The sequence below is a fragment of the Enhydra lutris genome, unplaced genomic scaffold (assembly GCF_002288905.1).
Source record: "Enhydra lutris kenyoni isolate GAN:26980312 unplaced genomic scaffold, ASM228890v2 scaffoldscaffold50, whole genome shotgun sequence".
NCBI classification, from domain to species: domain Eukaryota; kingdom Metazoa; phylum Chordata; class Mammalia; order Carnivora; family Mustelidae; genus Enhydra; species Enhydra lutris.
The window spans coordinates 5,452,411-5,466,619 of NW_019154134.1; the positions used below are offsets into that span (position 1 = coordinate 5,452,411).

General features: G+C 47.2%; 1 protein-coding gene across 2 annotated transcripts in view; it reads right to left on the reverse strand.

Annotated features, from left to right (window-relative positions):
• The window catches only part of LOC111156927 (dihydropyrimidinase like 3), a 112,006-nt gene that overhangs the window by 48,697 nt on the left and 49,100 nt on the right, over positions 1-14,209 (reverse strand). Inside the window, exon 1 of one of the 2 annotated variants that reach the window (XM_022518074.1) lies at positions 12,178-12,395. The exons of the other annotated variant lie outside the window; for it this stretch is intronic. Coding sequence (XP_022373782.1) covers positions 12,178-12,216 — 39 coding nt within the window. The 5' untranslated portion in view covers positions 12,217-12,395. Of the gene's footprint in view, positions 1-12,177; positions 12,396-14,209 lie in introns of those variants that run through there. 2 annotated transcript variants of the gene reach the window in all.

Sequence of the window (14,209 nt, forward strand, 5' to 3'; positions counted from 1 at the left end):
TGCAGATGGCCTTCTCCTCCCTGTGTGTTCAGATGGTCTTCCTCTGTGTCTGTGTCCTAACCCCTCCTTTAGGGCCAGTCATAATGGTTTAAGGCCCACCCTAATGACCTCACTTACCTCAGTCGTGTCTGGGAAAGCCCTATAGCCAAATTCAGTCACATTCTGAGGTACTAGGGGTTAGGACATCACCACACTAACTCTGAGGGGACAAAATTCAGCCAATAACAGACCCTCAAATTCTCCTGCCTCAGAAAAAAAGGGTGGAGGTGAGAAAAGTACTAAACTAGAATAAGTGAAATGAGTGCTGCGCTTCTTTTCTTCTTTAATTATTCTGCTGTGTGACCTTTGGCAAATTACTTTTTCTTCTTCGGCCCATATTTTCTTAATCATTAAAATGAGTGGTTGGGATAATGGATCCCTTATTTCTCTTCCTGCCCTTAACTGAGCAAAGCTAAGTTTTTCCCATAATTTCTCGCATCAAAAAGGATCTGAGATAGAGCACACCATGAAGTAACTGAAATGAAAACAAAAGAAAATAAAAGATACCTCCTTTGTGGAATCAACCCATAATAAAGTCTCTAGAAACAGAGGATTAGATCCAACTGCTTGAAAACCTTCTAAGTTGTTTACACCCTTTCTCTCCGTAAGGCCATAATTTAAACCAATTTGGTTGGATAAACCAGAAACCCCAAGCTGAATTTATCAATATCCCCAAACAAAGTAATCTCATCAAGATTCGGGGGCCCAAATTTGCTTTGAGGGAAAGAGTATATGATTTCAAATAAAGGTCTCCTTGAAAGAACTAAGGGGGGGAAAGTTTTAAAAACAAACATACACACAGAGAATGTAAAATTAAAACCAGCTTCCCAGCTCATAGGTTAAACCATTAAAGAGAGGGGAGAAAGAGCTGGGCATGTTTCCTCTCCAGCTGTGTAGCTTCAGGTCCCAGGACACTGTGTACCTCTACAATGTCAACAGCCTCAGCCAATCCGACAGGCAAGCAAAGGCAGACGTGAGAAAACCAACGTGCTCACACAAGAGCAGAAGAGAGAGGGAAGGTAGAGCTCTCCATGGAAAGTGGCCCAGCTGCCAAAGCCATCAGAGCAATGATAAGAACACAGGAAGAAGGTGAAAGACAGTGGGTTTCAAACTTATAGTCTAACAGTCTTGAGCTGAGCAACTCTGGGCAAGTTACTCAACTTTTCATTTGAGAATAGCTTTTAATTTAAGTTCACTGAAAACAAATGCATCATTTCACGTTTGTTGTTAATACTACGATTGTAGATGGGGCACCTTGGCGGCTCAGTGGGTCAAGCCTCTGCCTTCACCTCAGGTCATGATCTCAGGGTCCTGGGATCGAGCCCCGCATCGGGCTCTCTGCTCAGCAGGAAGCCTGCTTCACCCTCTCTCTCTGCCTGCCTCTCTGCCTGCTTGTGATCTCTCTCTCTCTGTTAAATAAATAAAACCTTTAAAAAAAAATACTACGATCGTAGAAACACACACAAAAATTCAAACAAAATGGGATTAATTTAATCAGATCCCCAAGCACTGGGATAATATGTGAGATTTTTTTTTTTAATTATGTTATGGAAGAGTATCTGAAATGTAGAAAGATGTCATAATATATTGTGGGATGGAAAGCAATACATAAGACAGCATGAAAACTACATTATCCCATTTTAATAAATGGCATATACAGTCTTAAGAAAAAGTTCTAAATGGGTATATTCATAAAATTTGCAAGGGCTGTCCCTGATTAATTTCACCATAGCTTATTTGTATTGTCCTCATTTGATTTATTTTGGTAGATTTTTCTATAACCCTCACGCTGTTTTTTTATATTTGGGGGAAAAAAATTCCTACTTCATTTTAAAAATCTCAGTGCCCTACAGTAAACCATATAGAAGAAGCCCTAATTCATTCAACCCCACTTGTGTCTCTGTCTCTGTTTTCTTCCTCTGTAAGGGAAGTCTAGATTAAAATACTCTCTAAGGGAATTCTGACTCTATCACAGAGCTACATTTAATCAAAATCTCAGCAGAATCTTGCTTTGCGTTTATTGAGAAGCTGGGGAATGTCCTGTGGGGTATGGAACGAGGAGGATTCATTCAAATCCGCGTTAAGAGGAAACCCTCATTGGTATTTTGTTAATTCAATGCAAAGTAGTCTTTTTTGCTAAGAGTGGTGGCCTCCTCCGTGGCAAGCGGGCCTTGGATGTACCATGGTATGGAGCCTCTCTGGACGTCCTGAGAAGTGAGGCTACCCAGAGTGGGAAGGCTAGAGAGCTTCCAGAACCAGGCAGCGCTCATGCAGAGGAGAGTAGCAAATGGCTGTTCCCTGCGCCTCAACTACTCATGCTTCATAGGAAAGAGGTGCAGGGAAGGGCTTCACCCTGGGCCTGAATTAAGTGAACTCCAATCTGAACGAGTGTCTCGTGTCCCTGGAGGTGGGAGAAGATAAAAGACGGTAGAATTTAAGGTAGCTCCGCCTAGCAGTTGAGAATGTGGGCTGAGTCAGTTCAAATTTTGGTTCCACCGCTGAAGGCATACATGATTTGAGGCAAATTTTCTGATCTAAGTTTTCTCACAGTAAAATGGGAAGACCAATTTGGAAATCCATCTACCTAACTGAACAGTTCTGAGGATCACATGAGGTAATGAATAAAAAACACTCCACACAGGATACAAAAAACATTTATTATTGCTAGGAGGAAGAGGAGTTGTTGTAGTAAGCTAATTTCCCTCTGTGTTCCAGGCTAGAGGCTCCAGAGACAAGTGTCACATTGTCAGGTCCAGAGCCAATGGTCAATACTTGTTTGACCGTCAAAAAAGAGCCTTGGGGCGCCTGGGTGGCTCAGTCAGTCAAGCATCTGCCTTCAGCTCAGGTCATGATACCAAGGTCCTGGGATAGAGCCCCACATCAGGCTCCCTGCTCAGTGGGGAGTCTACTTCTCCCTCTGTTGCTCTCTATGAATGAATGAATGAATGAATGAATGAATGAATGAATGAATGAATTCTTGGGAAAAAAGAGCCAAATGCTATTATTATACTTGATTATGTCATACATGACATTTTCTAATACATAAAGTATTTCACACACTTTCTGACCTGAAGTGTTAGGTTCCCTAAATAGACTTTAATTCTTCATTTTGCCTTCCCTTATAAATGCCCCTTTTAAAAGGATCTGGGGACTATTATTACCCAAAGATTATTGGGACCATAAACTGCATGGTTTACAGCCAGGGATGAACTTGATAAAATGTGCTTGAAGTGTAACTGTCTTCACCTTCAAAGCAAAAAATGAACTTCAGAATAAATGCTAATAACAGAAATAGCTCCAAATATAAGCCCAGAGAAAGCTGACAGATGCAGTGGAGGGACTAAAAATCTTTGCGTAAACACACATACACACAAGCATAAAAACATTCCATCTAAATGGCCAACCCTAATAGGGAAGCAAAGAAGACCTAGGCACTGCTCCTTCACCAAGCTTTCTAAAAGGTGGGTTTTCTGTACAAACACAGACTGCCCTATCTAACTGCTGCTAAGAACTCCACTGGCTTGTGGTTTCTATGCAAAGGCAGAAAGGCCTCAGTTCATATCTATGCTGGATCCTTGTTCAAAAAGTCATAGTCACAGTTTTCTCTATTTGAAGGGAGGCATAAAGTTCTCTTTCTTTTAAATCATTTCCTGGAAGAGAAACAGCGGGTCTGTTTGCAAGGAAGAAGTACTCAGGTAAGCCCTGAAACAGGCTGAGAATGGGGTCAGATGTAGTATTTGGAAGAAGGGGAGGAAGAGAGGTCTACAAGGACAGAAGTACAAATGAGGGCCAGGCTCAGTCAACCCCGGTCAGGTCTGGGAGCACAGTTGACGCTGCTCGTTCTGCTGATGTTCTGTCCTGTTTCTCTTGGCTTGTGGATCCTCTCCTGGTTTCTTAGAACCAGGCCTTCTCTCTTAAAAGTTAATATTCAAGAAAGCTGCCAGTGAAAGGGAGGATGATGTACAAGCACAAATGTATGCATGTTCTGATCATCTTCTGGCTTGAAATTATTCCTGCAACGTAAGTGTTAAATGTACCCATTCATTCAACAAATATTTACAGAGGGCTTAATATGTGCCAAGCAAAGACTGAGTGCTGCAGATTCAATGGTAACAAAACCCAAACCATCCCTACCTCATGAGGTGTCCATGGCACTATTTGGCTTTTGGGGAGGGGTTATTTTCCACTGGATGGCAGCCACCGCACTTAAAATATGGCAAGAGCAACTGAAAAGAGCTTAGCAGAGCATAGACAGACTTGGAGCTATTTTCTGTTGGTCTACCTAGTCGCTTGACCATGTAGATTTGGGGCAATTTGCCAACTTTGAGCCCTTATTAATGGTAGCCTTCTCCAAAAGAGAAATTGTTCGTGCCAGCAAAGGAATCATGGTCTCATTTTAATAATACTCATTTGCATTGATACCAAAGTTCTGCTAAGAAAAGGACATCATTGTTCTATTCCTCTCCTGTACAGAGTCTATTAACCAAACCTACCCTCTGAATGAGAAAAAGGCTGGGATTTTAAGTGTAAAAGGCAACCAAAGACCCTTAGACCCAACACAGATTTGGGCCGGTCCCGCTGAATTTAAGCCAACAAGGGCTGCTCTGACTTTCTTCTCACTGCATTCCCTTTGCTTACGACTCTTCTCTAAATTCGGAACACCGTGCCAAGGGCTGACCATGATCTCAGGAAAAAAGAGAAGGCACAATAAAGTCTCATAAGGTCATGTGCACTGGAGGAACCTTGGGGATCATTTAGTTCAATGCCCTCATTTGACTGATGAAGAATTGAGAGGGATGATAAGGGTTTGTCCAAAGTCATGCGGTGACTTTGGGTCCGGGTGAGGCCAGGCCTGAACCACAACATGCTGACACTCCATCCAGGGCTGTCTTTCCCTGTGTCAAAAAACAAGAGGGCTCCTCTGCTCTATTAGCCAGCAAAACTCTTCCCTCAAAAAATAAAATCTCACTTTATCCCACATATTTCATCATCCAGTGCTTCCAAGGAAAAAAGAGACTAATTACGTCATGAGAAATGTGTCCTTGAATTCCAGATGTCCCAAATAGGGTCCTGAACTATTCTAAAGTCAAGCTCCCCTATCCAGCTTGGAGCGCTGGGTGTGTCCTGTATTTCTCTGGTGGAATGGGAACGGGGAACTTGGCTCCTTCCAAGTCTGGGAAGCGGACAGGGACAGAGTGTGTGAAGGGGCCTTGGGCAGGAAAACAGTATCTGCTTTTCCGCCCAGCACTCATACATGCGTCTGGGCAAAAGCCAGAAGCTAACTCAGACAGCTGGCAAAGCAAAGCATGAACCACTGTTGGGAGGACATACGCTCAGTTGTTCTTCCAGTGGTGATGTGATAGGTTTGGCCAGATCATCCCCACTCCTTCCATCCAGTGAACCCTGACCCGATTTTGTAAGCTAACAGGTGAGGACAGCTGGAGGCGATGGGAAAGGGAAAACCACCTGTGGATAGGGAGTGATGGCTTTCCTGCCTAGAAAACAAGCTCATCTCTGGAGGGATCAATCCTAGGATCTTGGTTTTTCAACTGCATGACTTTAGTCTAGTTACTAAAACTCTTGGAGCCTCTATCCAGAGTGCAAAAATGGTGTTTATTTCATTGCGGCTACAGGAGATATGAGTCAAGTGAGGTCATCCATGGAGCCCGTCAATAAATGGTCACTTAACTGCTCCACTATGCTTAGTCCCATCTTTCTGACCACCGAGACCCCTACAATCTAATTAACATTAGAAAACTCCTAGAGAGAAGTTGGGTTCCTATGTATTTATTTACTGGAGAGAGAGCACAAGCACAAGCAAGCAGGGGTTAGAGCAGAGGGAGAGGGACAAGCAGACTCCATGCTGAGTGCAGGGATAGAGACAGGGATTGATCCCGTGGCCCGGAGCTCACGACCTGAGCCAGAAATCAAGGGTCAGAGGCTTAACTGATGAGCGGCCCAGGCGCCCCAAGAGAAGTTGTTTTTGTAAGCAGACTCCACATAGAGACTAGGGCCAAACAAAGAGGCCAGGCTGAAGGGCTCATCCTATTCTACCACACGGTGCTTTGGGTCTATTTCAGAGATTGAAATAGACATAGACTGAGTCTGATGAGAGAGAAATTTCACAACAATAGAAAAGAGCCCGTGTCTCTGGGTTGTCCAGGGTCTTTCTTGTTTGTTTCTGAAAGGCCTATAGAGAATGGGAGAAATGGTAAAACAGAGCACTGATTTGAGGCGGGAATAACTGTGGAGCCAGTCAGGCTATTCCCGTTAACATTAATCAGAGGAGGCGACGACATACTCAAATTTCCAGTCCCCTTATGATTAGGAGCAATTGATTTAATCAAAGAGGGGCAGATTTATATCGTAGGGAGACATCCCTACTGGTGTAAACATTCTGTAACTTTTCAAATGTAATAAGCAAAAGCAAATGAAATATGTCAACGGGTAAAGAACAGAGGGCCCATTAGGACATGGGGGGTGGTTGTTTTCAAATTCTATGTTTTTTGTTTGTTTTTTGCTTTTTGATTTTTCAACAAAGGAGAAGGGGCAGAGGAAAAGCTACTGAACAGGGAGTTGTGAAGAACCTGCCAGAAAGGGTATTCATGATCTGTGTCACTTTATTCTACAAGCTAATTAGGACTGAAAAACAATCTAGCACAACCAAATAAGAAAAATGCGCTATATTTAGGATAAGGGAAAGTCTCTATATCAAAGACCAAAGGCAGCCTAATGACCTCTAAGAAGCCTAATTTTGAGGAACACTGTAACATAACTGAAGCAAGAAAAAAAAATAACAAGAGCTTTTACATAACATATTGATTTTTGTTTTTGAAAACTTGTATTCAAAAAATAGTTTCATAAGTAGCCTCTTTCTACGCCAGACCTTTATCATGTCTTCCCCTTCATGAATTTCCACATTCCAGAGTAGCTGAGATTTCATAAATAAATCAGGCTTTACTACTTTGAAGACCTCGGGGCTCAGAGGCCACTTTCAGTGTCACTATCCTCATTTGGGCCTTTCAACAGCCCAGGGAGATAAGCGGAAATATTTTCATTTATAAGCTGACAGTTCTACCACAGAGACTGGAATTCTCTGAGAAAATCTATTCCTCTAGAATTCCCCCAAATGCCCAGCCAGCTCCAACACAGCTACTAACAGGCAGAGCCCTTTATACACCTGAGGTGCTTTGCTCCTATTTCAGAAAGAGGATTAACCCAGTGGTTCCTGGGTGGCTCAGTCAGTTGAGTTTTCGACTCAGGTCATCATCTCAGGGTTGTACAACTGAGCCCTGTGTCAGGCTCCACACTCGGCTCGGAGTCTGCTTGGGATTCTCTCCCTCTCTCTAACCCCCTCAAATAAATTTTAAAAATCTTTTTAAAAAAGGAAGAAAAGAAAGAGGAATAACCTGGCTGGGAATCGCCACATAGCAGCTCAAAATATAAAGTAACAAATGAACACCCCAGGCACGGTCTGGGCTGAGATTTCCATGATCAGACTTCAAAGATGCTTTCCATTTCTAACTTTCCCTCCGTCTTTTACTCTGGAATTTCCCTACCAAGATGCCTTACACGGATAAAGCCGACTGTGGGTGATTTCCTTTCTTTCGATCTCCTAAACACTAGTCTTCCATCTCCTAACACTTGCTCCTGGCCCCAAGTGACACCTCTTGAAACAAGAAGAAAACACGGAGGTGGGGGCAGAGTTGGACTTGTACCTCCTCCAAGTTCTCGGCTGGTTCTAGCCCCCCAGCTCTGATGTACTTCATAAGACCCATTCCCTTCCCCTTGGGAATAAAACCTTCCCAGGGCATCCACAACGCTCACAATCATACCCTTCAAGCAAGACCACAGCGCCCTGACTATGTACTCAGAAAAGAACTCTCCAGGCTGTGTTCCTGCCTGAGGATGTGGATTCTGTGAATTCCCAAACATCACATCAACCCAGCCTCCAATGAGGCCGAAATGCATTATCGGCAATATTTACGGAAATCCAATTACCGTTTGCAGAAAGCCAATTCTCTGTGATGTGTCTCCCAGAGAGAATGCTGGAACTCTTTATTCACACCTTCCGAATCTCTGCTGCATGAGCCTCTGGAGGGAGCAGCTGTTCCAGGACAGGAAACCCTGGGTTTATTTCCAGCTTTGCCCCCAAATTCTCACTGGCTAACTCTGGATAACTAACTTCACCTCTCTGTGCTTCAGTTTCCTTCAAATGGGCTTTTGCAGAGACTCTGGCAAGAGAATACATATAGAGCCCTGGAACACGACTGTTGGATCCCTCCCATCCTGCCGTCAGCTTCAAGCAGTAGCATGCAAGAGGGAAACAAGGACTGTAACTGTTCTAACCCTCCACCTGCAGAACTGATATGCTACTGTCCCCAAAAGTGTTATTTATATTTATTGAATACAAGAAGAGACCCATGTTAAGGGATCTGTTGACAGTATCAGGCAAAATACGCTTCCCAGATCCTACCAGGACTACTCAGAGAGTGCGGAGTATTTCCCCTATACCATTTGCCTTACTAACACCAAGTAATAGTGATGGTAGAAGCAGAAACACCAAAAAGAATGTGTGTGTGGGGGGGTAGGGACATGCTTGAATTCAAGCAGGTGTCCAGGTTTCAGACCTGCCTCTAATCAGAGTACTCAGTCTCTGATCCTGGGCAAAGGCATTTGATTTTCCAGGGGGTTGGGGGTTTTTTTGGTTTTTGTTTTGTTTTGTTTTGTTTTGGATCTATAAAATGCGGAGGACTATAGTACCTCTCAGTGTTGAGTCAAGGATCAAAATGAGACAATGGAGGCAAGACACACGGCACAATACCTGCCACAAAATAAACACTCACTGGGCACGAGCTCTTCTTATTAGGAGCAATTTTTAATTCATTTATTGATGGAACTGATAACCACGAGACCTCTATGTGCTAGGGACCATGCTAGGCAGTGGAGACGGAGGTGAATGGCAGCACGAGGTCCTTGCTCTGATCGGCTGAACCAGCCTGAGCTGCGAGCCCGCCATTTAGAAGCAAGGGCTAGTATCAAGGTAGACCAGACAGGTCATGCACGTGGATAACCTGAGAAAGAACAATAAGATGGGAGGCCTGAAGCCACTGGGAGAGAAAGCCCCAGCCAATTCTACCAACATCAGAAACCCTTCTCTCCAAGAAACCAATAAACACAGGTATAAGAAGGCTTTGATCCCAGGAGGGCAGCAAAAAGAGGTAGCAGGAAAAACAAAAACAAACAAAGCCTTATGGGCGGTGGGGGGGTCGGGTGGAGGGACAAATTGTGGCAGAGGGTGGTGTCCAGGGAGGCAAAGGATAGCCAGCAAGAAAGACTGCCCCCATCAGTCCTCAGAGTCTAGTGACATTTTAGCTACTGGGTGGGGCAGCCTTCACAGAAAGGAATACAGCAAGGCTAGAAAACTTAATTTTAATGCCACAATCTTAACATTTAAAAAAATATGCCGGAATTGACAGTAGGGGATATATGTCACATTTAGATCTTTCATGACATTCTATATATGTATATCTGTATCCATATTTTAATGTTTTTCATTATACCTAGGAAGATTATTTCAGCCTTTACATTATGGAGATAAGTATAATCATCTATAGACACACAAACATGCAAAAATAACTGACTCTAAAATAGGACCCTTGTTCACAGAAATACAACACAAAGCCTGAAGAAAAACCTATAAATGGATTCCTTGCCCCCAAAGACTAATACCCACCTCCAGTCCCCACCATGCTCCTCTTCTCCCTCCCCACCCCAGCCCCCTTGCAACAATGTAACTACAAGGTAGCCTGGCTTAAAGAAATTCACAACCACTGTCCATTCTTGTCACAGCTGCTGGACACACAGCCCCAGCTTCAAGGCAGAGGCGGCTATGCAGCACCACGCCCCATGCACAGAGAGAAAGGATGGAAGCCGTGCTGAAAATGAAGGAGGCACCCCAGGGAAGAGCATCCAGACAAGAACAAAAGGGAAACCTTGCAAACCTGGCCCCAGGATTAGGGCACAGCCACATTTATGGGGACTTCAAAGGCAAGTTCTCAATCAGGGCTAAATTTCTGTAGCCCTCCTGCAAGGTGGCCTCAGGGATACCTATAAGGATGGGCGTGGCCCCCAACGCCAAGCACACACTGAGTCCTTAAGAAGAACCTTGCAGTCTTTGGACTAGAAAGAAAAAAAAAATAACCTTTTCTCTGCTTATCCCAAACAGGAGAACTGGCAAATGTACATAGAGGTAAGGCAAGCGGCATGCGAGCAGCCTGCTAAACACACAGAACAGCATGAGAGATGGGGTTCCCCCCCCCCACTGAGGGAAAGAGTGTCAAAATTGAGCTTTTGTCCCGCTCTTTTTTTTTTTTTTTCCTTTTCTTTTCTTTTCTTTTTTTTTTAATGATCCCATCCACAGCTCTCTGCAAAGACAACTGGTCCGGACAAAGTAACATGCATTGTAAAAGATCCACAATGTTTCTTCAATAAGGTAAAGTCAATGATACCATGCAGAGATAAAGGAGGATATGTTTACACCTGACACCTTCCCCTGGCAAAAGGATCCCTACCCACCCCACCTCTCTTTCTCCTAAGCAGTGTTTATTCCCTAAGACCAGGTGGATGGCAGGGAGGGGTGGTGTGCCCTTGTGTGGGGTGAAGCTCAGGTGCGTGAAAAAGATAGCATGCTTCAATAGAAGCAAAACCACTTGGGAATAGAGTGCCCTGGAGCCAAGAACAGCTTCCTCCTGCCTACAGAGGTAGGGTCCTGCATTGGCAATCTCGAGCACACAGGGCGTTCTAAACACAGCAGGGCAAGCGCAAGCAGACTAGTGCCCACAGCAAAATCTGGTGGATCCGGGCAAATTGACTATAGTAGCAGGTACAGCTCTGCCCTAGGGCAGCTGCAGACCCTCCCAGGGGCCAGTTGATCACTTCCTTTGTTCGCCTTGCAAAGATGGAGTAGCCACACATTCCCCCACTACACACACACACACACATACACACACACACACTACACACACACAAACACACCCCATTCACTACAGACAAAGCACAGCCATACTGCTTCATGCTAAAACAAATGTCAGTGTTTTCTGTTATTATTGTTTTGCCCCCACCACCACCCTCCCTCTTTTTTTTGGTAATGCCCATCCCAGCCTGTTGTCTGCCCCTTCCATTCAGGGGCATCATTTCAGCGCATCCCAAAGCAGCCCTGAGCCGGGGCGCGGTATTGTGCCGCTAAGAGGGACTCTGGTGAAGATGCGGCTTCTGTACCTGATAATGGCACGTCCCCTCTCCACCCCGCCCTAGGCGCTCGCCCAGGGCATTTGACATCCGCCCGCAGCGGGCGGCTCACTCTTGCACACAATGGCAGTTGGGCGTGCAAGGCACACAGCGTGCGCCTACGACCCCAAACTAAAATCTGCTCTTAAAACTCAGCCTTTTCTTGGGCTGAGGGGGGGGAAAATGACATGAAAAATGTAAAATGCATGGGGGGGGGAGTTGGTCGATTCCCGCTACAAGCACATTAGTTGTCCAGCCCGGAATATGACGTACCGAAATATGAACGGGGTGAATGCAGGCAAGAAGGGGACAAGATGAAAACCCGAGGTCCAGATACCCTGCCACCCTCGCGGCGCAGGAGGCAAAGCTACCGGCTTGGGGCTAGGAGAGGGGCGCGGTCCTGCTCCCAGGCACCCCTGGGGAAAGGTGTCATCTCTCCATACCCTGCCTGGCCAAAAGGAACCTAAAACAAAAAGCACACCCCGCCTGGGGCAGCGCACACTGACACCCCGGGAGGCGCGGGGGTCCAGGGAGTGCCCCAAGCCCTGTGTTATTTGGAAACTACCGGCTGGGGGGGAAAGAGGAGACATAATCCAAAGTTCTCCGCGCCACTCTTGGGGTTTCCTCTTTGTTTTGTTTTCCCCAAACGCCAGGGTCGCTCCGTCTGGGTGGCGCCCGGCGCGCCGGCTGGACTGACCGCCGCTCTCCACCCCCACGGGACCCGGGGTCCCCGTCCCTTCCCGGGGACCGGACCAGGGAAGCCGGCGGGATCCAAGGCGCCCCGCCCGCGGCGCAGCTAGGAGCGAGGGAGCGAGAGACGCAGGCGGCGGCGCCCGGCGCCCCACTCACCGTGATCCGCGGGATGTTCTTCTTGCCTTGGTAGGACATGGTGGCGGCGGTGGCTGCAGCAGCTGCCTCCCTCCCTCCTTCTTCTGCTCCTGCTCCTGCTCCTGCCTGCCCGCGCCTTCCTCAGCGCGCAGCGCCGGAGATCAGGTGGAGCGAGTGGTGCGCTGGCCGCAGCCGCCGCCTCCTCTCGCCTCCGCCCCCCTCCCGGGCTCCCGCGGCGGCTGCCAGAGACAATAGTAAATCTCCCCGGTCCCCCCTTTCAACCCCGACCCCCCCGCCCCACACACCCCCCCCCCCCCCCGGTTCCCCCCCGGCCCTTTTTTTTTTTTTTTTCTTTTGCCGTGCCAGCTGGGACCCCGTAAGACCAGAATGGCTGCTCCGCGACTCCTCCCTCTTCTCTCTTATCCCTATTGATTTTCCTCTTTGCATCTGCCTCACCCACTTTTTCTTCTTCCTTTTTTTGTGACTTACGAGTGCGGTGGAGCCAGCCGGCCCACAGCCACCAGGGGGCGCGAGGGACTTTTCGGGGCGGGGATGCTGCAGTCCCGGGTGGAGGAGGAGGAGCGCGAGCGTCGCGCCCCTGGCCTCGCAGGCCGAGCCCCGGGATGCGCCCACGCCCGCGGCCAGCCCCGGCTCGGGTTTCCCACCCTCCCGACCCGCATTTCGGACCGGGGAAGGCTCCCGACTGTCCTCCCGGAGCCCGCTCCCCTCCGCCTCCACGCGGGCTGCGGACGGCAGCGCCCTCTTTGTTACAGCGCGGGGCGGCACGCCGCCTCCGCCGGCCGCTGCGGGTGTAAACCCGCCGCGGAGGCCGCAAGAAAAAGCTAGACCTGCTGGCCCTGGGTGCCGCCCGGCCGGCCGGCCCGCGGCTGTCCTGAGATCCTGGCACTGCGTGTCGGAAAATGTGAAAGACACCGGCCTTGCTTGCTCTCACCGGCCTGAGAGGGACTCCGTGTCAGTTACCGGCAACTGTTCTCTGTATCTTAAAAACAGTCTCGAAATAATACGTTGTAGAGGGACTCCGCTGCCTGGCGCTCAGAATCAGTGAGCGTACATTAATGCTGCTCTGTGAGTCAAGAGTAGAAAACACCTGTGGTTGAAAAGCCCCGGCACACCGCTGGTGTGCAGCCATGGATGTGCGAGGAGCACTACTGTTGCTTCCCCTGGGCAGTGAACCGTGGGCACTGCTGAAAATCCCGAGTTTACTTTAGACAGAGCAGAGAGTCCAAAGTCAGTGTGTCATTGGGAGCAAACACATGGCCTTTTAGTACTGGAATATACTGTCCTTTGGCTACTCGCTAAAATGAAATGGCCAAGGAAGACCTATTTGGAGGGGCTTTTGCATGTGAGGGTTACCTGGTGGTTCTGGTGCAGGAGATCCCTCAGGTCTCCTTGAAAATGATTCCAAACATACCATCTAAATAACAAAAATGGCTCACTTTGCAAAAATTGTAAAAGCCCTTTTCGAAGATGAGTCTCACACCATTCCCACTCCCCAGTTGTCATTGCTAACGGCCTACTAAGTATTCTGTAGGTGTCACTATGCACAACTAGGTCTGTGTTAAGAATCTTAAATTCACATTTCTGTAGGGCAGGCCACTGACCACAGTTCTAGCCATCTTTGCATTAAATTGAAGGCCTTTTCTGCAGTAGAGGAACTATATAAAGCATCCACCAGAATAGGAACAGAATACTCCAGCTTGGGCTTTCCAAAACCCGAAAATGAACCACCCTGGGCACATACTGGAAAGGAGGCTAAGCTCCCTGAAACACTCCTTCCTCTCAAGTGAGTTAATCCAAGCTTCTGGTTATTCATGGGTAAGTAGACTGAAAGCAGTCTTCCCAGGAAAAGTCCACAGCGACCTCCAGATTATTTCTGTGATACTCTGGCTAGAAGGATGAATCTCAGGCCAAGTCACCTCCCTGTACTCTTTTGCAAAGCCTGAGCAGGGCTTAGGGCCAGAGTCACGCCCAAAACATTTTGCTTTGTTCTTATGCTGAGACCACTAGCCAAGAGTTGTGAAATTACAAAGCA